This window comes from Mastigoproctus giganteus, chromosome 5, assembly GCF_048544385.1.
Source record: "Mastigoproctus giganteus isolate SK-2022 chromosome 5, ASM4854438v1, whole genome shotgun sequence".
NCBI classification, from domain to species: Eukaryota; Metazoa; Arthropoda; class Arachnida; order Uropygi; family Thelyphonidae; genus Mastigoproctus; species Mastigoproctus giganteus.
In genome coordinates this window covers 197,834,510-197,861,999 of record NC_143579.1, presented here as the reverse complement: position 1 = coordinate 197,861,999, position 27,490 = coordinate 197,834,510, and the positions used below count along the sequence as shown (strand labels likewise).

The 27,490-nt window shown below is 36.4% G+C and overlaps 1 protein-coding gene across 1 annotated transcript in view; it reads left to right on the top strand.

The window, feature by feature from the left end:
* LOC150085985 (coronin-1C-like) overlaps window positions 1–27,490 on the top strand; it is a 239,686-nt gene that overhangs the window by 68,489 nt on the left and 143,707 nt on the right. The window contains exons 4-5 of the mRNA XM_090374319.1: window positions 2,485–2,660; window positions 18,622–18,738. Of these exons, the coding sequence (XP_090230445.1) occupies window positions 2,485–2,660; window positions 18,622–18,738 (293 nt within the window). The remainder of the gene's footprint in view (window positions 1–2,484; window positions 2,661–18,621; window positions 18,739–27,490) is intronic.

Below are 27,490 nucleotides of genomic sequence, written 5' to 3'. Positions count from 1 at the left end.
TATACTGTAAGATAGTAGACTAATTATAAGGAATTGTGGGAGATGTGGTTTCTTTCTTTGACAATTCTTTGCTTTTATTTAATTTTATTTTACTTTATTGTTTATTATTAGTTTCATTTTGTAGTTTAGAATAATATACCTATGTAAATCTAAGCAGACGTCATTACAGAATTTTCTGTGCACACCCACCGGGGGTTCGCGAATGACCGGATAGGAACCACTGATTTGACATAACGATCCAGATCAAATTGAAGCAAAGGTTTTCCATTTAGATGTATGGTCATCATAATCTGCAATGTGTTTAATTTTCAACATTATTCATTCATTTATACAACATTATTCATTACGATGAAAGCACTGCTAATCATAATTGTTTCAAAGATATTTCTGGCTTTCTTAATTGAAGAGAGAATTTCACTCTATTTTAAAGATAAATTATCTTCGACAAAATCTCTAAAATCATTAATTTTTATTTCATATTTTATCAGAAAACTTAAATTTTTTATTTGTTTTCGCCGTCTTGCCACAGAGACGAAAGTTCTTTCATATTCCACGATTCCAGGTAGCATATGTTTAAAATTTCTTTCATTTCCTCATCGTCAATAGTATTATTATTTTCTTTATTTAATTTAAAATTACTCTGTTGCATTAATAACATTATCCTTAATAATGCGTCACGAGGTAATTTTTTAAATGTGTTCTTACTTTTGATTCCTTCAAATTCTTTCAACTTCAACATACTCTCAATTTTCAGAATTTTTCAAATTAGCGATAGCATTGATAGTTAGAATAATTAATTTATCTGCTTTTACCATAGTGATTCTGTAAAGCTTCTGAAAGGTAAGGGAGCTCCTGCAGGATGTCGATCATTAGTGCTAAATCGTTAAGAAATTCCAGATTGAAAAGTTTAATAATCCAGAATATTTAATTAACTTTCTGATTCAAAATGTTTGCACAAAGCGGGATAATTCCTCCAACCCTCAATTGCCGTCCATAAGCTACAAGCTGCTCATCATGGCCCGAACACACGGCCAATCTTTATAGTTTCCACATCAAGTTCTTTAGCCGTCATTCTTAACTCGCACTGGTTTTTTGGAGATTGGTGATACAGTTTTTTTAATTATTGCCTGTATGCCATTACATTTTGGATCATTTTCTTCACATTGAAAGCCTCAACGCGGTTTCCAAATCTGCTAACATTTCATCTTTGGAAAGTTTACTTAATATCTTAGCTGGTTGCTACTCTCACTAGTTCTTTGAATACTGTGCAAAATATCGGAATCACTCAGATATTCAGCTACTGTGACCATGTAAACATAGACAGGAGAAATTTACTGAAACACGTGGATCACTCACGTCTCCAAAAAACATATGACTTCTTGTCGTAGTAAAGGGGAACCACAACACGGGTTGACCAGAGGCTATTATCCGTGTCGGGAATGTTCTTAATCCTCTGACTGGCTATGGAAAGCATATTAACTAGTGCGACTTCTCGGAATGTGGCTGCATAGGTTTTATGGATACCATTAACATTGTGGGACGGTAATCCCTTTCACCCTTATTAATTCGCGCTTTCTAATTACCTAAAGGCCACAGGTGATGACAATGCACACAAAGTTGTCTATCGTAATCCATTTGTTCTACAGAAATTATTTTAAATGTTTCTGTAGAAACGAAGGGGAATTCAAAAAATTCGCTATGAAGAAGTTCGTTAAACAGAGGTCCGACAGTAATTAACTGAAAAATGAAGTAATTTTAAAATACATAACTGGTCGTTGTGCCATTAAAATGCTAGGGATATGGCCCTGCTTACCCCCACTGTAGTTCCGGCTCTAGATGCTCAATAAATAAATTCAGGATTTCATTTGTAAAATAAATAATCGCTTCAACAATGGGCTCACAAATTTTCCAAAAAAAATAACAATGGGCTCTCGCGAGTCCATGCGAGCCCACTATAGCTCGCCACTGCTCTCGGGTGTTGAGAGGTTTCAGTTTTTAATATTTTTCAGATTTTAGAGTTATACCTAGGATTAAGTAAAAACAATATTTGCTTGCTTTGCTGTGCATGCCATCTGGCTTAACACTGCTTGAGTTTAGAGGTACCAAGTGCTTCACAGACTTGTATTTCAGCAAGTGTGTGCAGCTAAAATTGCAATCTTTTCAGTAAATAAGCTGCAGTTCCTTGGGGAAATTCCCCGAGGAACTCTAGCAGCAGATCCATAAGAATTATCTTCATTCCTGATGGCACAATGGTTTTGTGCATTATAACAGAACCAGTGTTTGTAATGTATTACAATTAAAAATAAATAAATAATACAAGGTAAACTATATTAACATTTTCGTTACTATAATTTTCTAAGTTTAGAGTCTTAAGCCATCCTTTGTGTATACAGAGAGTTTCCTGTAGTTAAGAAAAATTACTTTTTATATAATTTATATGCTTATATGGTATTTTCATTCAGATTTGTATTTTCTTTTTAATAGGATCAGATTGCAAGATTTTTATATGGAATATAGGCACAGGAGAAATATTATCTGAAATGGATCTTCCAGATTTGATATTTCATTGTTGCTGGAACTGGGATGGTAGTAGTCTAGTAACCACATGTAAAGATAAGAAAATTCGTGTTTATAATCCCCGAACTGGAGAATTAGAGCTGGTAATAATACTGAATAGTTTCTTATATATATTTTGAAGATTAAAAAAAAAAAAAAATAAATAAAGGCGGGGGGAAAGAAATAAGAAAACAAAACCATTTTGTGTATAAGTTCATTCTAATGCATTATGGAAACATGCACATTTGCTTTGCACTATTGCAGACAAAAGAAACATTAATTAAAACACAAAAATAATGCAGCAGTTTAATGCAGTTATGAGAGGTCTACTTGGCAAAGTACAATTATTTTCCTTTATCCCAAAAAGTGTATCCCCCCCCCTGGACAGGGAGTCATTAGGGTAACTTGGTATATAGGTAATAGAATTGTTTCTTTGTTATTTGGTTTTTAGGAGCATTAGCAACTAAGGCTAATTAACATCGCATATCCCAGGAGCAACATATTGCTCCTGGGATATGCGATGTCGTTCCCTGACCTTTCGGCATCCTCCGTATTTGGTGGTCACACGCTCAAACCCCAGTCTAATCAAGAAGCATGTGCTATGCACTGCTGCTCCTGCCCATCTGGCTATGGAGGCGCCCCAGTAATAATAGAATTGTACTTTACTGTGTAAAACTCTTATAGTTGCATTAAACTGCTGCATTATTTTAGCGTAAATGCTTCACTCCTTGCCCAAGAAGTAACGAGTTTACACTTCTGAGGCGAATATTACCTTATTTCTTTGTTTTTATGATTTTATATTAATTTGATTGTTAAAGTAAGTTGGTATACAAACTTGTTGTATAATTGCACTTTGTATAACCCTAATTGTTGCATTAAATTTCCACATTATTTTCATTTATGTTTTTAAAGTGAAACTTCTTTAGATGCACTCCAGGCAGTTTTCAGATGGGAGTAACTTGCGTTTGTGGAGTGACGAAAATGTGACCGTTGCCATAAGTAAATACATTACAGGCATTGTGAACAGCCAATATCATACTAGGCTAAATACCCTGGTTCTCGTGTGATCACTGAAGTTAAGCAGCATTAGACACGGTTAGTAATTGGGAGGGTGCCCACCGGTAATACCTGGTGTATTTGACCTTTTCCTTTCCATTCTTATTTTCATTTGTTAACCTGTGGAAAATATTCTTCTGATTTTCACGTATTATTTAATTTTGTTAATTGGAAAGGTAAAAAAAGTGTAAATCTGTGCTTTATATCTTTACTTTTATAGCCTGTGGATAATATTCCTCTTATTTTCGCTTATTAGAATTGCCATTAATAGAATTAAAATTCAATTCGTAAATGTGGTCACAATGATCGGCACTTACTACATATCGTATATTGAACAGTATTTTGTTATGGAGTGTCCATTGTACAGTGAACCAATCGTAAAGCGGGTGTCCACTGTAGTGAGTGTTGTAAGGCGTATAGAGTACGCATACATGCAATGCATCCGTGGACTGGCAAAAATCGTCAAGAAAATGTGACACAAGATGATTCATCCTCCCCACCACCATTGTACCACTCTACCAGGATTGAGCGATGCATGACCCAATCAGCACCCCTACTGATTGCATCATGCTATTTCCTCATCATTCTCCACCGTATTTAATAAAAAAATTTTGACAAAAAAAAAATTAATAATTCGATATGTCGAAGACTAATAATGAGCATTGTAAGGCATAAAGATCATGCAATGCAACCACTGAAACCACCTCCATTGAGTACAAAGGAGAGATCTAAACTATTTCGACAGTGGAAGAAATTACAGCATGTGAAGGAGTTGAACAAAGCAGCCGGAGAAGGTCCATCCACATCTTCAGAGCCGTACGTTTCCCCAGAAATGTTAAAAGTGAATTTGGAAGAAAGAGTCATGGAAGTTGATACTGCAAATGAAAATGATGATTCCTCAAAGTCCAGTCATAAACGAAAAGTGGAAGAGCCAAAACCGACTGCCAGAAGTAGTCCATCAAATCGTTTAACCCATAGTGGACGTAATACACAGCAGGAGCAGCAACAGGATTTTAAGAAACACCAAAGCATCCAAGCACAGTTTAAACATACATTCCTGGATAATTATTTCGATTCAGTCTGTTCCGTGTGTGTGATCGACTTTGGTTCAAGAACAAGGTGAAGATTGTAGCAGGTCCAGATCACACTGTTCTTCAAACAGCATTTCCAAATGAGGATGTAAGTCAGATGTCAGCCTGTAACAGTTGTTGTGGCTCTTTCAAGAACAAAGTTATTCCGGCTCTATCGAAGTCAAATGGTTTTAAATATCATCCGATGCCACACACTTGCTGAAACTAGATTTGGTAATGGAATGTCGCATATCTCCGAGGCTCCCATTTATGCATATTCATTGCCTGCAGCATTCATACAGTCAATATGGGATCCTCGATCAAATGATAAATGTTCGCCTAAAGAAGTTTCACTTAACTTCCGCTATTGTGTGCTCGGCACACACACACATTTTTTTTAGTTTCATTCTTCGTTAGTCTTTCTTTTGTCCACAGTAGTCCTGGAGACAACCATATTTCTTTGTAGTAAAGTGCATTTGCTAAATTTCAAAGATTGTTAAAATATTAACATGTTATGAATATGCATCTATTTTATTTTTACTTGACAAGATACTTGAAAAGTCTTGTTACACCTCAAAAAAAAAAATGAAAATTGTTGATATTATTTATGTACTTTATTTAATCTTTTATATATCAGCTTGCTAATACAGTGGACTAAGAATAACTGCACCTTCTGGGATTCAAGGTGCCTTTATTTTGATTTTTTGGTTATCTCAAAAGTTTTATTTTTAATATATTTAATGCAGAAATAATGAGGCTAAATAAGAAATAGAAAGATTAAGAATTCTATTTTATTAACTGCACATAAAAAACATAAACATGTTGATGTTCCAATGTTATATTCTGCCATTGATACCGTCCTATTTATGCCCTGTTATATTTTCTTTATTATATCAAGTTTGTCACTAAGCTGCTTTAACATTCTTTTCTTCTCTGTATGAAGTTTATTAACTTTAAGAGCCATGCTGAGGGGGTTTTTAATTGAAAATAAATCTAAAACAGTGGTATAATCTGTGATATCAGTGCAGAATTCACTTTCAAAGTGACTTGCTATTTTCTTTTTTTGGCACTGTGAGACAGCTGTGCTGTTTGTGAACATCCGATCTCAATGTCCCATTAGTTCAAATGTTCCGTTACTTGGGGCGTCATTATTTTGACAGTCTGCTGTATTAGGAGGCTGTAGCTTACCCATCCACATACACTCTGGAGGGTGTTTGTGTGTGAGGGGGGGGTGTTAAACCAAAGAAGCTAAGGCTATGAGGTAATGAGTATATTGTTCTGCAAATTGCATGCAAAAGTCAATTTGCTTGTCTGCTGGATGAAAAACCCAATTTAAAAGTAATTTAAAGTCGTTACACTCCTTGCATGTAGCATACAGAAAGTAGTCACCATCAGCTAGAGAAAATTATGCATATATGCAATAGCGAGTACAAGGAAAGAGGCTATAACTTACAGGTGAATTGTCAGTGACAATTCCCTGTCATTTGGTATCCTGTGACGTTTTCCTTTTCCATTTGAAATTGTAATTATTTTATATAAAGATATAAATAATGAAAATATCAAAATGAGCACTGATGAATTTAAAAATGTCCTGCTTAAAAATTATAAATAAACTGAATAAGGTTAAACTTTACTTCTGGTAAGTTCTGTCAAAGTAGTTAAATCAAGCTAAATTATGCTTGATTGAATAGTTGCTTTTGAAATCAAAACTAAAAGCTAAGCTAATTCTCTAGTGGCCTGTATTTGAAATCAAGACTAAAAAATATTCCTACAGCAATAGATATACTTATGCCTAGCCAAATGCAGCATATAAGAAACCTAAAATTATAAAAATATAGTAAACACCTCAATATAATATAAATAATACATAGCACTTTCTAAAATATCCTACATTAAACCTACCATAAAACCACTCTTGGTTTTTGGTAGATTTACTCAAAAACCAGTTTGTGAACAGCACACGAGAAGATGCTCTCACCCTTCAGAAGCTAAGACAAGAATGATTGTGAAAGATTGTGTGAATTAAGCAATGCAGAAATATTCTGAAGCTTGTGAATACTTTCTAGAAGTTTTCCCAACAGTTTCTGTGGGTGTGAAAAAATGCTGTGGGTGTGAAAAAATGTTCTCTGGTGAGTGTGTATAATGTATAATATTTGGACAGCCTCTGCTACATTTCTAGTAGAACAACTACCATGTCTAATATTGGTATATGATGTTAATATGTCAATTGTTATTTTAAGTATAATATATAGTTTTTCTTTTTTCTCAAAATGTGCAAAGGATGTGAATAAATTAATCGTTAATTCATTTATTTTCCAACAGTCAGTGTCATTTCAATACAGGAACTTCCCGACTTACGTAATACTCGACTTACGGAAATTTGACTTTACGTAAGTTTATGCTGGCCGGTGCAAACTAAAAAAATCATGGAAACGTATTTTGCATACCATAGGGATAAATGGAGGTATCGTGAAAATATTGTAATGTGAACCCAATAACACATTGTGCGTTTTTTTTTTTTTTTTTTGTAATTTGTTTCAAGTCCTTGGAAGTTCAAAATTTCGCTTATTACTAAGCTATTTTTCTCTCTAAAAGGTCATATTTTTAATGGAAATTGCACTACCTTTCATCGTTATCATATGTTCCCATTATAAGAATCAATTTTGAACGCCTTTGTTGATATCTTTCTAAAGCACGTTTCTGGAGGTCACAACCATAAAACAATAAAAACATTTGCACTTTCCAGTTTATTGTGTTTTTCTGTTAGTGCATCTAATTATAAACAGATAATAAACTCGATTTTATTGTATTTGCGATAATAGCAATAACTACAATTATGTGGGTTTTTACGTTGTTATGGTGAAATGTGTTCCCCTTCACTGAAATCTTCAATCATATAAAAAGCAAATTTTCAGAAACTTCTCTTCATTCCTATATATATATATACACACACACATATTACAATGATGAAGAGAAAGGGACCAACTGAAAGTGCAAGTGATGGCAGTTCTAGGAAAATAAACGAAACAAAATTGATTTAGAAATGAAGATGAAAATGATTAAGAAGTACGAAGTAGGACAAAGTTTGTCATCTGTTGCAAGGGAATTAGGTCTTGCTGCTTCAACAGTGAATACTATTCAGGACAGTGCACGTATAAAAGAACATGCCAAAGGATCAATGCACTTAAGATCAACAGTGACACAAAACAGGGTTCAGGTGATATATCGAAGATGGAACAGCTGTTAATAATATGGATGGAAAATCAGATTCAGAAGCAAGTACCCCTGAGTCCAATGGCCATTCAAGCAAAAGCAAGAAGTATTTATGAAGATATTAAGGATAATTGCGGCAAACCCCAACCCAAGTTCTTGCCAAGCAACTGGTGGTTTAATAGGTTCATGCATCACGCTGGTTTCCACAACGTTAAAGTATGCAGTACAGTGAAGTCGCCAGTGCCAATTCTGCAGCTGCAGAGAAATTTTGTGATGTGTTTGAAAAAAATTATTGATGAAGGCATCTATTCAACGCAGCAAATTTTTAATGTTGACGAAACTGCTCTGTATTAGGAAAAAAAATGCCGGATCGAACATACATTGCCAAAGAGGAAAAGACAATGCCAGATTTCAAGATATCAAAAGATAGGGCCACACTCTTGCTTGGGGCTAATGCAGCAGGAGATTACAGATTAAAACCACTGCTTGTGTGCCATTCTGGAAATCCTCGTGCATTTAAGAGCATCAATAAAGTCACCCTACCCATGCTGCTGCTGTTGTTTTGGTATTTATTGGCACATTGACAATGGAGATCATAGTGCACCAGATCATTTGTTATAGTATGTTCTCTGTATATAAACCTTGTTCGAATGTAAGAAGGTTAAATATTTCTGTGGCATTATGGTATTATTTATAGCAGGTAGTATACGTTGATTGTTTGTATGAATCTAAAAATATCTGATATGTGTTCCTTGTCACCTAAAAGTTCTTTAAGGGTGATGTTTTGGTTTCCTTTATATAATGATGAAAAAATTCGTTGATCATTTTCATATGTTGGGCATTCTATAAGTATATGTTTAACTGTTTGAATAGTATTGCATACTTGGCATCTTGGGGGTTCTTCTGCACATAATAGATAACGATTTGTGAAATGCGTGTGTCCTATCTGCAATCTGGTCAGAACAACTTCTTCTCTCCTTGATTTCCTTATGCTTGTTTTCCAGTGCTCAACTTTTGGATTTATTTCATATAATTTATTCCATGTTTGTTTTTGCCAGAGTTCTTGCCATTGAATTAGACAGTGATTTTTTATGATTGGCTTGTAGTCCTTATGTGGAACTGCAAAATATTGTTCTTGAAGATTAGTGGTTGATTTTGCAATTCTGTCCTCTTCTTCATTTCCTTTTATCCCTTTGTGTCCTGGTATCCAGCAGAAAAGAATCTCTTGTTTTTTATTTGTGAATTCTGTTAGTATCTGTTTAATTTGCCAGAGTACTGGATGGGTTATATTGCTTGTGTTTTGTATGGCTTGGATTACACTTAATGAATCAGAGTCCAGTGTCAACAAATACCTTCAATCGCCTTCCCAACCTCCAACCCAAGCACGGTACTAAGTATTACAGGTTCTAATACCTCTCATGTTTGGGGTCTACGTAAAAAAAAATAAAAAAAAAGAGTATATTACTGTTCTCAAGTGGTAGGTGGTTCTGAACTGCTACTAATTCTGCATTCCTTTCGGAGTTGGTATGACAGTGTAACATCTGGGAATACTGCTGATGCTCCTACATGGTTCTCTGATTTTGATCCGTCTGTATACATTGGTATGTGATTGAGATATTGCATTCTATGTGCTGCATGCAGTTGTCAAAAGTTGATGTCTGGTAAAGTATTTTTATTCCAGTTTTGTGCGAAGAGTTCATAAGCTGTGGGATGGTTTATCCATGGTGGAATTATATGTCCTTCTAGGTTTGCAACATTATCTATTTTGAGATCATGTGTTATCAGTAGCTCCTGTAGTCTGATGCCTAGAGGCTGGTTTGCTCTTTTGCGGTTCCTATATATGTTTTCCCATTTTAGTGAGAAAGTTATCCAAGTGGGATTTTCTCCTATGGGTCTTAAAGGGAAGTAAAAGGAGTAAAGGGAAGGGTTTTTACTTTCGTAAAGGTGACTACGCTGGTCTGAGACAGTTTTTAAATTCTATACAGTGGGACCAACTGATGAAGTTACCGTTAGCAAATTCTAAATGGGAAGCATTCAAAGAATTAATCTTGGAAGCTATGTGGCTTTTCATACCAACTAAGAAATATTGTTTAACTTTTAGGCCTAAAGGGACATCAGATGAACTAATGAGGTATGTAGCAGAGAAGAAAAATGCATGGGATACATATAAATTAGCAGGTTACACAAAAGCCTATGGTAGATATAAGCTGGTCTGTAATCATGTCACAAAGGGCTTTAGGTAGGCAAAGGCAGATTACAAGAAATCTTTGGCAAATGTTGCAAAGAAAAACAGCAAAGAGTTCTTTACTTAAGTAAACCTTAGAAAGAAGAAGATGAATCAGATTGGTTACCCTTGATATCGATGGTTCAACTGTTGACGATCCTGCTAAGGTAGCTAGCAAACTCAATGAGTATTTTGCATCAACATTTACACATGAAGTTATTCAGGGAGGGGAATGCCAGAGGTGTATTAAACTCTGGCAGTGAGCTGAATGATTTTGTAAGAACTGAGAACAAAGTGGAACAAAAACTGTTGAAGGTAAACATAAGCAAGGCACCTGGGATGGATGGGATCTATCCAATTATATTAAAGGAGTCAGCAAGGAAAGTAAGCAAACCCTTAGCCATAATTATGAGGGCTTCCTTGCATTCAGGAGAGGTACCCATGGCCTGAAGATGTGAAAATGTGATCTCAATTCACAAAGGAGGATCAAAGGGTAACACAAGTAATTACAGACGTGTTCTTCTGTTCTTGGGAAATTAATGTATGTACTGCAGGATCATCTAGACAAGGCTTCAGTTCTAGTTCAGACACAACATGTTAAGGGGAAGTCTTGTCTGACCAATTTGATTGAATACTATATGGTTATTCTGTGCATCCAGTTCACAAAGGAACTGGATACACAGAATAAATTTGATGTCATATTCTTGGATCTTAGGAAGGCTTTTGATACTGTTGCATGTGGATGACTGCTGTACAAATTGGAGCAGTGTGGCATTGAGGGCATATTGCTGCTATGGATAAAGAGATGCTTGAGTGGGAGAAGGCAAAGAGTGATAATCAATGGATACTGCTCTTCGTGGACTAATGTTATTAGTGAAGTCCCCCCCCCCAGGTTCAGTGTTGGGTCCATTGTTGTTTTCTGTATATATTAATGATATTGATGAAGGTATGTGAGGCTTATTGTCTACGTTTGTAGATGATATGAAAGTTGACAGGGTTGTTAATGACAGTACACTACTTCAACAAGATCTAGAAAAGTTGAGCAGGTGGGCTGAGAATTGGCAGCTGAAGTTTAACATTGAGAAATGTAAAGTATTGCATATAGCTAGCAGTACCCCAGAGTAACATATCGTCTGTGCAGTACTACACTCAGGATAGTGGAGAATGAAAAGGACCCGGGGTATTTGTGCAGTCAGATATGAATTTTTCTGAGCAGTGCAGACGGTTGTGAGAGTAGCTCATGGTGTCTTATCATTGATATTCGGGAATTTTTCTAGCCTGGATAAGGAGGTGTATAAAGCAATGGTTGGGCCACACCTTGAATAATGTATACATGTCTGTAGCCTCATTTTAGGTATGATGTAGAGCTGCTGAAATGAGTACAGAGAACGGTAACAAGATTAGTGAATGGAACAAACGGTTGCTCTTATGAAGAAAGGCTGAAGTTTTGCAGATTACGGTGTCTGGAGACTAGGCACCTGTCAGGTGATCTGATTCTTCCTGATGGGATTCTTCCTCTTGCCCAGATAAATCGCCTGAGAGGACATAAATTCAAATTGAGGAAAGATAGTTGTAGAATAGATGTGTATTAGCCTTTAGCTAGTGGGTAGCTGAATTCTGGAACTAATTTACATCTGTCTTTGTAGAAGTGAACAGCTTAAATAAATTCAAGGTAGAACTAGACAAACATTTGGAGCGAGTGGATGGGTGAAATGGGAATGGGAGGTTTTTTTTTTTTTTTGGCTGATGCTGTATAAGCTTGCTTTCTTCCATTATATGCCTCTACTAATGCTAATAAGGATATTTTTGAACTCTTCCTTCATTAGCAAATTTTTTTTGTGTTATTCTATATTCTGCATTAGCAAAATATAGGCGCCTCCTTAGCCAGGTGGGAAGGAGCAGCAGTGCGTAGCACACACTTCTTGATTAGACTGGGGTTCGAGCCCGTCACCACCAAATACGGAGGATGCGGAAAGGTCAGGGAATGACCACCGCATATCCCGGAGCAATATGGTCTTAGTTGCTAATGCTCCTAAAAAAACCAAGAAAAAAAAAAAAAAAAAAAGCAAAATATAGAATAATACAACGCTTCTCTAGTAGACAATACTACTGTTACTTATTCTCAGTGGGCACCACCACCCCAGACATTAACTTCGCAACTATGATGGCATGTTTGCATTACCAGGGTACCTGCCCAATCATAGGCCAGCAAGCCTTGAAACGGTGCCGTCTGGGTGGTCATGCTCACTTAGAATAAGTAACAGTGGTCTTCTCTACTAGAGAAGCTTTACTTATTCAAAGTAGTGCAATACCTGGTATCTCATTGTGAAGGTAGCCACAATATGAGATATAATTAAAATAATGCCTTTATACTATGTATATAGTTGGTGAAATGGATTTATGCATTCATTCTTTTAATACAGTGCATTCTATTCACCATTTGGCATCTCTCATATTGTGGAATTAACTTCACAACTGTGATGGCATGTTTGCATTACCAGGGTACCTGCCCACACACTAATGATAGGCCAACAGTGGGTCACTAGGGGGAGCCTGATATTCACAGAATTTCTGAGAATAGGTAACAACAGTCTTCTCTACTGGGTAAGCATTGCCTATTCGAAGAGTTTGGGTTTTTCAGTGGCGTGATTTGAAGGAGTTACTGTCCCTTTCATTCTTTTACACCGTTTCTTTTCTTCTTCCACTCCTACTATAACTTTCAATGTACTTTTTGCTTTTCTTAGTCTAATAGGGACAAGTGGATAGTAGCATTATTATCCCACGCATATACAAACAAGCCTTGAAACAGTACCATAACTCGGTACTGTTTGATAACTCGGGATAGCCCAAATGGGTTAATTACTTCCATGTATTTTCTATGAAAAAATTAATAAAAAACACAAAAAACTATACAATGAGTATTCGCATGATGCATACTTTTAATCTGTAAAAATAAAAAAAAGTCGATCCATTACGGCACAATTTCCGGTTGTTGTTTGTTTGTTATTTGGTTTTTGGGAGCATTAGCAACTAAGGCCATATTGCTCCGGGTGATGTGCGGTGGTCATTCTCTGACCTTTCCGCATCCTCCGTATTTGGTGGGCACAGGCTCGAACCCCGGTCTAATCAAGAAGCATGTGCTGCACTGCTGCTCCTGCCCACCTGGCTACGGAGGTGCCACATTTTCCGGAAAAAACTGTTCCAGAAAGGGGTTAATTTTATGGGTTAACTATGGTGTATCTACACCGATATTATATAGTTAATTTAAACCCATTTAAAATTATGCCTTGTGCATTGTCTTTAAATAAGGATTTTACTGTAGACCTTTCATAAAAATGTTTGGATTTGTTTAAGCACTCAAATATATTTTCTGGCACATTTTATTCACACTGAAGGCCTCGACACAAGGTTTCAAATGCTTTCAACATTTTATGTTTGGAAGGTTTAATATTGCCCTCATTTTCATCGAACTTTGTCAGTATTGTTACTAGTTCTTTGAATACTCTCCAAAATGTTGGAGTCACTTGGATATTCAGTTACTGTGATATCTTGGGAAGAACTCCAAGCAAGAGCTTTGATCAGTGGAGAAATTTTTCAAGAAAAATTTCTCCACTGATCAAAGCTCTTGCTTGGAGTTCTTCCCAAGATTACTCGTATCTTGTAGTAGTTCATCCCTCTCATCAGTATTAATTGGCATTTTAGCAAAACCTGCTTTTGCAAAACAATTCTTAATTGTTGTTTCCATCACATCTTGACTCCACACTTTTGCCAACTCTGATATGCACATCTGCAAATCTATAGGTTGGTTGGTTTCTATTCTCAGTATAATTTTTTTCAGTATGTGCCTTTGGTAGTGCATTTTCAAATTCTTGATAATGCCTTGGTCCATTAGTTACAGTTGGGACGAGGTATTCGGAGGGAAGAAAACAAGCCTCACACTTGTAAGTTTCAAAATTACCGAGTGAAGGTGGGCAGGGCAATTGTCGGCAATAAAAGAAATTTTTCTGTTTTCTTTCGTCATCTTTCTATCAAAATTTAGAATTCATTGTTCAAAAATTTCACTTGTCATCCAAGCTTTTTTGTTGTAGTCCAACTCTAATGACTTTACTCCTTTGAAACATCAGGGTTGTTTACTTTTGACTATTACCAAAAGCTTCAGTTTTTCATTATCAGCCATATTTGCACCAACCAAGACTATAATTCTCTCATTACTATTTTTACTGCCTACACATTTATCACTTTTAAAAGTCAATGCCTTGTTCAGCAAACATTTAAAAAATAGATCTGTTTCATCAACATTCAGTGGTGGATTCAGGGTAGGGGAATGTGCCCTCCCTGTCATTTTTTGGAACATATACACCAATAATTTAAATTCCCTTTAGCTACAAAAAATGTTTTTCATTGTTAACATAGGATTATATCTATTTTTGCATTGTGCCTCAGTTATTTTCAACTGACTACAGTTGTCAACACCGATGCTAATGTGATCGCCATTCTAGTGCACAAAATGGTGTCCCTCCTGTCATTTTTTTCTGGATCTGCCAGTGTCAACATTGAATATCTCTTTGGGCTCATTGTCCTCCATAATATTTTTCAAAACTGTTTCTTTCCAATGAGTACAGTCTTCTTCAATTACAACCCCACTTTCACCAGAAATAACTTTTTTGAATAAGCCATGGTGCTTTTAAAATTTGTCCAGCCAACCAGAACTGGCTTGGAAAGTTTTATGCCCCAGAAAAAATGCGTACTCCATAGTCTTTTCTTTAATGATATTGGCATGCTTTGGTTTCGAATCAACTTCACCCACTTAAAAACAGCTTCATCTACATCTGTTTTTTTTTTATTTGGTTTTTAGGAGCATTAGCAACTAAGGCCATATTGCTCTGGAATATGTGGTGGTCATTCCCTGATCTTTCCGTATTTGGTGGTGACGGGCTCGAACCCCGGTCTAATCAAGAAATGTGTGCTACACACTGCTGCTCCTTCCCACCTGGCTACGGAGGTGCTTCATCTACATCTTCATACAGGCATAATTTCACATGCTTTCAACTGGGTCCCGTTTCCTCAAACAGTTTGAGAATCAAAGCACAGTTTTTCAGAATGGTTGACACACTACTGACAGGGATACCAAATTTTAAAGTGATTTCTTTTTTTTTTTTTTTTTTTTTTAATGCCCCTATCTACACTATTAAGCACTTCCAATTTTTCCACTTCATTCAAGGATTTCCTCTTAGACATTTTAAGGTTACTTGCACAGCAGCTAAAACAAAACTGATTTAGGGACCACTTGTTTCTATCATACAGAGACATGTGAAATTTAGTGAAAGTGTGGATGAGTAATTTCTGTGAAACAACATGAATTTCTGGGATAAAGGAAAATCACTCTCTCCTAATTCTTTAATAGGGCGCTTACAATATAAAACAGGTTGGCCAGAGCAAATGTCCGTGTCAGGAATATGCCTTAATCTTTGCCAATGACCGTGGACACATAGATAGCAGTTGACCAGTGCAACTTCTCGGTACAGTAAAGGCTTTACGGGCAACATTAAATTGTGGAATGCTCTTAAGAATTAAACCCTTTAGCTATTAAAAGCTAAAGTGATTAACCCTTAATCCTTTTAGCTCTTAATTCACGCTTTCTACAGCATCAGCTCTATTGCCTAAAGGCCAGAGGTGCGAACAGTGCTTATCTGGGTCTCTCAAAATCAGTTTGTTATATGGAAATTTTCTTCGTTATACAGAAACTATTTTCGATGTAATGACCAAGGGGAAATCAAAAACGTTCGCTACGTAAAAAAATTCACTATATGGAAGTTCGTTAAAGAGAGGACTAACTGTATATATATATATATGTCAGTTTTCCAGCACTCTTGTAATGGTTAAATTACTACGTTTTGCAGAATGAATGATACTGTACACAAACTTCTTTCTGTTGCATCATGTGTTGTACCTGACAACATGTGAGCATTTTGACAGCCATTGTACTCAGTTTTAATTGAAAACAAACTCTTACCAAGCAGAGCGTTACACATGCAAAGTAGACTTTATAAGAAAAGCCTTCCCAAAAAAAATTCTTTCCTTCAATGTGTTTTCAGTCAGCTCTGCCATTACTTTCACAAAAGATTCTTCACCATGTGTTCCTGTCAATAAATTATATATGAACTCAGTTCCTTGCACTTGATCTTCTCAAGAAAGGCATTTTCCACTGTATTTTGGTTCTAGTGCAAAATGAATTCCTTTTAAAGCCGTATTTTTTTTTTTTTTTTTTTTTTTTTTTCTTTCTTGAAGTTTGGCTAACAACTGTTTTTCCTTCTTGCTTCAGAAATTGTCTTTTAGGAAGTACATGTTCAAAGTGTATACATATTTTATTTACGAAAAAATTCTTCTGAATATCTTCTGAATTTATTCTTAACTGATCAGATTCCAGAATTGCCTCATTGCCACAGCATTATCTGTCATAACTGCAAAATTTTGAAATACCTGTTTAGTCCTGATTTTGTCCATCTTGTTAGGTGTATTTTCTGCCATATAACTGTCAGCCTTTGTGGACAAGATCTTGGAAAATACTGGATGAGGTGATGTTATGATGTAATTCGTAACTGATTTATTTCTTCAGTTACTCCAAACATTACACTTCAATCCAAAACGAGGAGCTACAACCAGTTTGTCTTTACAAGCTCTTAACCTAGATAGCATCTTCTGGTGATCTAATTCTTTCAAAGAATATAATCCCATAATCGTTTTAAAACAACTGGGGCTAAATGTTTATCCAGAACCTCACTTTTTGATTATTCATAGAATAAAAGAAATATAGTTAATTCTGCTAATTTTCTACATTTTTTTGGAAGAAGTGAGAGATTAACAAATGTCAAAGTAGAAGAGGGCCCAGCCTGTTTTGGAACCATGAAATGGGTCTTTTTTCTCAGCAGTTTGGTTTTTTGTTCTATCAAAGCACTTGGAACCACCATCATCATGATGGGGGGGGGGGAGATGATGATCTTGATGCACAACCTTTAGAGACACTTTTGGACATTATTGTTTCTTTACAAAGGTAGGCATTCTGAGATTTTTTTTAAGTACTCTTCATCCTTCTATCATTTTTAATATAGTATACCTAATACTAATTGCATTGATAAATGGCTTTATCACTTATCTTCTTCACAGAAAAATAATTCCGTACACTACACTTAGGATTCAAATCCAGAAGCTGATACAATTGAATCAAATAATACATATTTGACTAATAAGTGATTTTCAATAATTTTATGTATAAGTTTTTCTCTCTCTCTTTTTTTTTTTTTTTTTTTTTTTTTTAACAAAAGTTCAATTAATATTTGATGATAATTCCACTCTAATGTTTGGCTGTGAAGACAAAATATTAAAAAATTAATATTTAAAAGAATTTATGTACAAGTTTTTACAGACTTCCTAATTCTTTGAAAAAGTTCACTCCAGTGGCATGCATATGACCCAGAAATCCACTCATAAAAAGATTAGTGCCAGTATTAATTCTGTACTTGTTTTAACCTTGGATATCTTCTGAATTTTTAATGAAGGATGAAGTTCCAGATTCAAACAAAGAGAACAAACTTTTATGTTTTTCGCAACTACCCAGCTGCGGCATTCTGTGCATTAAGCCTATTTATATATGTAGTCTTATTTTCATGGCAATAAAGATTTTATATATAAAAAGTGTTATCTAGTTTTACATTAGATAAAACAAAAAAAAAAAAAACTGGTATGCAAGTCAGCAAAAAAGTTTAATCTTTACTCTAGAAAATTCTCAAGAGAATATTCTCCATTGACATCACCAGTTTATAGCTAGAGCTTGCTGCAATGTAATTTTATTTCTTCTGGGTAAGATAGCATCAAAATACCCTTTGTGATTTCTTTGTTTTACTAGGATGATGTATTTCAACAAACTGAATTTATTGAAATAAATCACCTGACAAGCTATTCATTAATAATGTATATTTTGCCTACTGTCTTGAATCTTGTGCAGTTATTCCTGTGAACCTGAAAAGTGGTAGAGAGCATGAATGTGGCACTAGAAGTTGATATATGAAGTAAGTTTGGATCCCCCCCCCCCACAACTGGAGTAGTCCTACCTTCTCAGATAAAGGCATTACTAGTAATACAGCCCTGTAAAATTGTTTAAAAGTATTGCTGGGATAACTATAGTAAATCCTCGATTTATAAGTTACATTAGGATAAACCTCTGAATCTCAGTATGTATACATGTAAATCACCATTGTTAATAATTACAAATTTAGAATTTGCAGGATTTCTTTTATAGTAAATCATAAATATAAATGAGTTTACTGTAGAAATAAAATTTTTGTTCATTAACATGAGAATGTGATTAATACAAACAGCTAATATATAGAAACTGGTTAGCTGTCTCAGTGCTCACCATTTTACACCTCTTCATCTGTTTATAGTTTGCATCTGGTTTTGTCATTTGTAATGCAATAACAAGGATTTTTTTTATTATTTTTATAGGAAAGTAATGGCCATGATGGAGCTAAACCACAAAGAGCAATTTATCTCAGAAATGGATTGATTTTTACTACTGGATTTTCTAGAATGAGTGAGCGACAATATGCATTAAGAAGTGAGGTAAGCAGATTTTTATCTGTGAATTTCAAATTATACATAAGACTACTACCAGAAGATTTAGATTTGCACCATAACAAGGGGTAATTCAAATTCAACTCCTTCATTATTTTTACAATTATGATGAAAGCTTCAGAGCATTACAACATTGATATTAACATCAATAACAGTTCATTATTATAATAATAATAGAAAAAAAATTTGCTGAGGAAACCAAAGAAATATAAAAAATTAATTAGTTTTCTTTTATGTTGTGTGTTATTTGTAGTAATTTCTGTAGTCATTAAAAAGAAACAGAGAATCACTAGCAAGTGACTAGAGAATTATGAAAAATCTGATGAAAGAGTAATGCTCAAAATGGCTGGTAGTATGCCAAAAATTAAATTAAATTGTTATATCATGATATAGGAGTTGAAAAGCAATCTTCTATATGCAAGTAATGTGATAGGAAGGTGTGAGAAAAGAATACAACTTTGTAAATTTAATGAAAAATATTTACTAGACTAGATGATGAATGAATCTGATGAGTATAATGAGCAATTGGACAGAGAAATAGTGGGCCAGTAAATCAGAGTGTCTTATACTGGAGGATTTTAATATCCTGGATATTAACTGGAATTTGTGGGTTGGTCACTCACACACTAGCAAGGCTTTTGTGAATTTATTGTTTTCTACGGCAGTATGTTCGGGAGGAACAAGAGGGAGTAATACCCTTGATCTGATTATCAGTAATGATTCTTCATGCATCAAGAATCTGCAGATAAAGGAATCACTAGGTGGCAGTGATCACAGTGTGTTGAAGTGGGATTTACTCAAAGAGGTAACTACCATCAAGGGAAGGGTTTTTTTCTTTCATAAAGGTGACTACCGTGGTCTGAGACAGTATTTAAATTCTATACGGTGCAACCAACTGATGTTACCAACAGAAAATTCAAATTCATTCAGAGAATTAATCTTGGAAGCTACTAGGCTTTTCATACCAACAAAGAAATATTGTTCAAGATTTAGGCCTAAATGGATGTCAGATGAACTAATTAGACATGTGACAGAGAAGAAAAAGACATGGGATACATATAAATGAACATGTGACACAGAAGCCTATGATAGATATAAGCTGGTCTAACCAAGTTACAAAGGAGGTTAGGCAGGCGAAGGCAGATTACGAGAAATCTTTGGCAAAGGATGCAAAGAAAAACAACAAAGAGTTCTTTACTTATGTAAACTCTAGAAGGGAGGGGATGAACCAGATTGGTGCACTTGGTATTGATGGTTCAACTGTTGATGATCCTGCTCAGGTAGCTAACAAACTAAATGAACATTTTGCATTGACATTCACACATGAGGAATTATTCAGGGAGGGGAATGCCAGAGTTGAATACACCTCTGGCAGTAAGCTAGATAATCTTGTAATAACTGAGAGTAAAGTGGAGGAGAAATTGTTGAAGATAAACACAAGAAAGGCACTTGGGGGTGGATGGAATCTATCCAGTCATATTAAAGGAGGCGGCAAAGGAAGTAAACAAACCCTTAGCCATAATTATGAGAGCTTCCCTGGACTCAGGGGAGATACCCGTGGACTGGAGATGTACAAATGTGACCCCAATCCACAAAGGAGGATCAAAGGGAGACATGGGTAATTACAGACCTGTTAGTTTAACTTCTGTTCCAGGGAAATTAATGGAGGCACTGGTTAAAGAAACATTGCAGGATCATCTAGATAAGACTTCAGTTATAGCTTGGATACAGCATGGGTTTGTTAAGGGGAAGTCTTGTCTGACTAATTTGATTGGATACTATGATGTAGTCACAAAGGAACTGGATGCAAAGAATAACTTTGATATCATATATTTGGATCTTAGAAAAGCCTTTGATACTGTTGCATGTGGAAGACTGCTGCACAAATTGGAGCGGTGTGGCATTGGAGGCAAATTGCTGCTATGGATAAAGGGATGGTTGAGTGGGAGAGGACAGAGAGAGAGTGGTAATCAATGGACACTGCTCTTCGTGGACTAATGTTATTAGTGCAGTCCCTCAGGGTTCAGTGTTGGGTCCATTGTTGTTTTCTGTGTTTATAAATGATATTGATGATGGTATATCAGGCTTAATGTCCAAGTTTGCAGACGATACGAAGGTTTGCAGGGCTGTTAATGACACTGATGACAGTACACTGCTGCAACAGGATCTGGAAAAGTTGAGCAGATGGGCTGAGAGGTGGCAAATGAAGTTTAACATTGACAAATGTAAAGTACTACATATGGGAAGCAGTAATCCCAGAGTAACATATCAACTCTGTGTTACCACACTGACAAAGTATGTTCATGTCAGACAGCACCTGGGATTTCTCCCATCTCCGCATGTGTTTCGCTGTATCGAGGACAGTACACTGTCAAGCCAGAGACTTGAAAGTGTGTGGGCCGTGTCTGTGCACTGTGATATGTTGTGCCCATTGTTTGTCCGGCTTATTGGCCACCAGGCCCCTGGTGGCCAATAAGGGGGGCCCGACGTTGTCCATACTTTGCCACGCGGAGGCTAGCTGGGTGTATCCAGTATCACAACAAATTCCTCTGGCAGGTCCTGCCACCTAGTTTCCTGGGATTTTAGTGGCTAGGACCTAAAAAAAAAAAAATTATGCATTTGACATTAATGCTTAATGGGATTTCTGTTAGGAAATCGCTGGTTGGGGTAGAAAGCCAAAGAGATTTGTTAAAGGCCTAATAGGTCGGGCAAAATTTTGATGTTATTAAATTTAGACATGTGAAGCTATATGTTAGATAAAAGCTAATAGTGTTAGTTGGCTTAGAGATTTACACGAAACCGGTAGAATTTGGAGGCATTGTTAAATTTGTACTCGGTCGATTTAGTGAGGGGGGGAGGAACAGATAGAAGAATAGGGATGATAGAGTGGGCATCCCCAAAGAGGTGGAGATGAGCCCCACCAGGCGAAGTGTGGGGGGGTAGGCAGGGAGGAGAGGAGACAGAGATCCGTCTCCTCCCTCCCTTGCCTGGGGATGGGGTTTTAAAGGGAACCAGGTTAGAGTACCCAGTTCAGATCGCCAATAGCGTGTTGCCAGCAAAGCCACAGAATGTCTTCGTCGGTGTCATGTCCAAGCAATGTCGAATCCGGTATGAAGGTCAAGCTGCCCATCCCGCTCCGGTAATGGGATATGTTAGCTGGCAGTGGGGAACCCACCAGACAAGGGTTGGGAGAGACACACATTTACTTCATTCATAATCTGCATTCTCACTCTACTTGCATTTTTTTTATTCTTTTTTTTTTATTTATTTATTTCTTTTTTTTATTATTATTTATTTTTTTATAATTTTTTTTATTACTTTTTTCTTATTTTATAATATTTTTCCAAGTTTTTTATATGTATGTGTGTGTGTGTGTGTGTGTGTGTGTATATATATATATATATATATATATATATATATATATATATATATATATATATATATATAGTATATAAAACAGGTGAAAAAGGTAAAGAAAGGAGAAGAAAAAGGTAAAGAAAGAAAAAGAAAATAGATGTACCTGGACGCGCAAGGCTACAGAACAGGATACAACTATAAAATAAAACATAGAAATAAATGATAAAGGACATAGTAAGATGGGAAAGTTATTAACAACAACGTGCCATGCCTAAAGGAAGATATGAGAAGAAAAGAATGTTAAGATCCTAATGAATTAAGTGGAAAAATTGGCTGAATTGATAAGCCAAATCATATTTACAAAAGCTAGAAAAAAGTGGTAATTAATGCATATTAAAAAGTAGTAATAAATAGAAATGAAAATAATGAAAATAACAATTGGTACATAGATCAGGTAATTCATCAGGGGACTACATGATTTTGGTACATGATCGGGTGTAGTCCCCTGATGAATTACCTGATCTATGTACCAATTGTTATTTTCATTATTTTCATTTCTATTTATTACTACTTTTTAATATGCATTAATTACCACTTTTTTCTAGCTTTTGTAAATATGATTTGGCTTATCAATTCAGCCAATTTTTCCACTTAATTCATTAGGATCTTAACATTCTTTTCTTCTCATATCTTCCTTTAGGCATGGCACGTTGTTGTTAATAACTTTCCCATCTTACTATGTCCTTTATCATTTATTTCTATGTTTTATATATATATATATATATATATATTTTTTTTTTTTTTTTTCACTCAACTCATTCATCTTTTTCTCACACACCAGGAGGGGATGCAATGATGTGTAGTGTAAATTTAAATACTAATTAAAACTAGGGTTAGTGTGTACTTAACTGTAGCATTTATGGTTTGTGTTATTTTTCTCACACGCTTACACTTGGCCCCGAGTGCCAAGCGATAGTGACAAGCGATTTTTCCCTGCGACTTATAAAGTGATCTTTGAAAGTGATATAGTTCTATTTTTGTTGTGCGATTTTCTTCTGTTTTGTTCACTTAAAGTGGTTCTTTGCTTAAAAAATCTTACGTAAGAACCCAGAAAGGGAATCTACCTTTCTTCTTTAATATTTTTATTAAATACCAACTCACTCTACTAATCTTAATAACCGCTTGGTCACTGGTGGCACTGCTCCTGCCTCCACGTGGCGGGGCTGGTAGTCTGGGAGAAGAAAGTCCTTCTCCCAGGGCTAAAAGGAGTAAACATGGATACTAATGATTTCCCACGATTAGAGCCAAAGAGCTCGCAACATGACAACCACGAAACTGATCATGACTTCTCATTGTCGAAAAGACTAAAAAAGGATGCAAACAAGCAGGAAGCTCCAGCTTTCCTGATCATCCATTCTCTATCTTCACAACCTGTCAGCAAGCTTTCGCCTTTCATCATACAACGATGCCGTGTAAATGCAGCAGCATCTCCAAAAATGGTGAAACGTCTTCAATCTGGTGACTTGCTAATAGAGACCTCTCTTCCAAGACACTCTGACCTCCTGTTAAAACTTACATCTTCAAGTCACTCCACATAACACCCTGAATTCTCCCAAGGGAGTGATCAGTGAATGGGGCCTATTGAACATTTCCGAGGAAGAAATAATTCAGGAACTAAAAGATCAAAATGTAACTCAGGCCAAGAGAATCTCGATACGAAAAGACGGCACCTTAGTCCCAACCTGTAGCATAATTTTAACCTTTAGTTCACCGAATCTACCATCCTCAGTGAAAGCAGGCTATTTAAACTGTCGTGTTCGGCCCTTTATTCCAAACCCTCTGAGATGCTACAAATGTCAGAAATTTGGCCACTCCCAGACAGCATGCCGTGGAGATGCAACATGTCCAAACTGCGGTTGCAAAACTCACACTCAATCTGAATGCAAGGCACAAACTCCGCAGTGTCCTAATTGCAAGGGCAATCATCCAGCCTACTCCAAAGATTGTGATCTTTGGAAGTTAGGAAAAAAAATACAGAAATACAAGACTGAAAATAGAAGACAAGTAAAATCAAGTATTCCAAAAACTACTTATGCTTCGGCTGCCCATAGTTACAAATCAGTAGCATGTCAGACAGAAGTGTCAATCTCTCCAGACAAATCGATCGCCGACTGGGCTCGATCAGTACTATCAACTCAGCCTACATCTGAATCACAGTTAGTGGACCAAAGTAATAATACGCCACTCACAATTCCAACTCAGAACATACCCCACAATACAATGGCAGAAAAATTGCATAAATCAGATAGTGTGGAGGTGAAACAACCAACAAGCATGGATACTGATGATATGCCCAACCAAGAAGATTTTCGTGAATTATATGCAGATGGAGATATGGAGAATAAAAATGATTCAGGACGCCCTAATTTTCCTAGAAAAGAAAAATCTAAATCTGACCGTTACAAACAACCTACGCATAAAAAGCAGACAGATTCATCTTCCTCTTACAAAACCAAATAATGCAACATATTATCCAATGGAACTGTAGAGGTCTTCGCAGTAACATAGACGATATACATGAAATAATTCATCACTATAAACCTCTTGCAATGTGCTTGCAAGAAACTAATTTGACATCACTGGTCTCAGTTGCAATCAAAAATTACACTGTATTCGGGCAAGACAGGGCTGTCTCCAATATCGCTCATGGCGGAGTAGCGATACTCGTGGATTCAAGCATCCCCGCCAGACGTATTCCCTTACAAACATCCTTAGAAGCCGTTGCCACGCGTGTTGTTAGTGGTATTACTTTGACATTGGTTTCCATTTATCTTCCGCCTAAACATCAGTATACTATTCAGGAACTTGAAGATCTTGTTATGCAGTTACCATCACCGTTTTGTTTACTAGGAGACTTTAATGCACATCACCCATTATGGGGTTCCCCCACCTCAGACAGACGAGGTAAGCTTATCGAAACCTTGATCGATAGGCAGAATTTAACATTATTGAATACTGGGTCTCCTACATATGTGCATCTCCCTACTTGCTCAACATCTGCTATAGACCTTTCCATATGTTCCCCAATACTCTTTCCAAGTATAAATTGGATACCTCTGAGTGATCCTTATAGTAGCGACCATTATCCATTAATCTGCAAAATTCAAACATCCTGTTCATACCCAACAGAAAGTCCAATTAAATGGAAATTTTCAAAATCTGACTGGGCAAAATACAGATCGCACATCTCATTTGACAACGATATCATTCAGACCGATTCCATCAATAGTGTTACTGAGCACATCACGAATCAAATCCTGGCAGCTGCATCTGTCACCATACCTCAATATCAAGCAAGAAATAGACGAAAAATAAATTACTGGTGGAATGAAGATTGCAATAATGCAAAAAAAGAGAAAAACAAAGCATGGAATCTTTTCCGCAAAAATCCTACCACCCCCAATTTTATTAACTATAAATGGCTCAGAGCTAAAGCTCGCTACATCAGACGCAAAGCAAAAAAAGAAACTTGGATTAAATTCGCTTCATCAGTTAATAAAAATACCGATATCAGATTAATCTGGAGAAAAATAAAATGTTTAAACAATAAATTTCCACCTCTATCCACCCCGCTAGTAAACTGGAATGGACAAGAACTCTCTAATCCCACAGATATATCAAATGCACTGGGAACTGTATTTTCTCTGTTGTCTTCTTGTAATGCTTACGATCAATCATTCCAAAAACGTAAAACAGTTGCAGAGAGATCCAAACTGAATTACACTGACAATTCTGCTTTATCTTATAATCAGCCATTTACCATGTTCGAGCTACAGCAAGTTCTTACCAACTCAAGAAACAGTGCTGCTGGCTCTGATGGGTTATATTATGTAATGCTCCGAAATCTGGATCAAAGATCACTCTTTTCGCTGCTTTTATTTTATAATCAAATATTTTCTGAACATACCTTCCCCAGCTCCTGGAGTCATTCTTATGTAATACCGATTGCAAAACCCGGTAAAGATCATTAGGTTCCTCAAAATTACAGACCGATATCCCTCACCAGCTGTCTCAACAAAACTCTTGAGAAAATGATACATCGCCGTCTCACCTGGTTCCTCGAGTCTCAAAACTTGATAAGTAACAAACAATTTTGATTCCGGAAAAACTGATCTTCATTGGATCTTATGATCAAAGCCGAGACAAATATCAGAAATGCTTTCATCAAAAAGGAACTTCTCGTCATGGTCTATCTTGACGTTGAGAAAGCCTTTGACACTACGTGGCGTTTTGGAATCTTAAAGGATCTACATTCTCTTGGCCTGAGAGGTAATTTATCATATTTTATCCAAAATTTTCTTCAACGGAGATCCTTTCAAGTTCGTTATCGGGGAACCCTCTCTAAAATCTTTATCCAAGAAGAAGGAATTCCACAAGGATCTGTTCTCAGCGCTACCTTGTTTGCAATGAGAATAAATCATATAACCCATTCCGAAAACTGTGGATTCATACCTATTCGCAGATGATCTCTCGATTTCCTGTCATTCCCAAAACATGCATTACATTGAACGTCAACTTCAAATATCAACGAATCGCATCCCGACATGGATGACACAAAATGGTTATAGACTATCCAGCCAGAAATCTACTGCCATACACTTCTGCTCCAGACGAAATATGCATCCTGAACCTGAGCTACACTTGAATAACCATCCTCTTCCCATAGCTAACTGTACTTGTCTACTAGGATTGTCCTTTGACAACAAGTTAAATTTCCAAAAGCACATCGAACATCTCCGCGGGCGCCTCCGTAGCCAGGTGGGAAGGAGCAGCAATGTGTAGCACACGCTTCTTGATTAGACCGGGGTTCGAGCCCGTCACCACCAAATACGGAGGATGCGGAAAGGTTAAGAAATGACCACCGCATATCCTGGAGCAATATGGCCTTAGTTGCTAATGCTCCTAAAAAAAAAAAAAAACCAAACCAAACCAACGAACATCTCCGCACTACTTGTCAAAAAAAACTGAACATACTAAGAGTCTTATCAGCCACAACATGGGGAGCAGATCGCCAAAGCCTGCTACATTTATATAGATCCATAATCAGATCTCGACTGGACTACGGTGACCCTGTCTTCGATTCTGCTAGGGAGAGCGCTTTATCTCGCCTCAATCCTATTCAACATTCAGCTCTCATAACAGCACTAGGTGCGTTCAGAACATCTCCAGTGCAAAGTTTGTATGTTGAAGCTCATGAACCTCCCCTAAATATCAGGAGAAAGATGCTGCTGCTGAATTATGCAACCAAGATCCAAAGCCAGATGACCCATCCTAATTGGCCAATACTCTACAATCCACAGTTTATGACCTTCTATAGAAACAA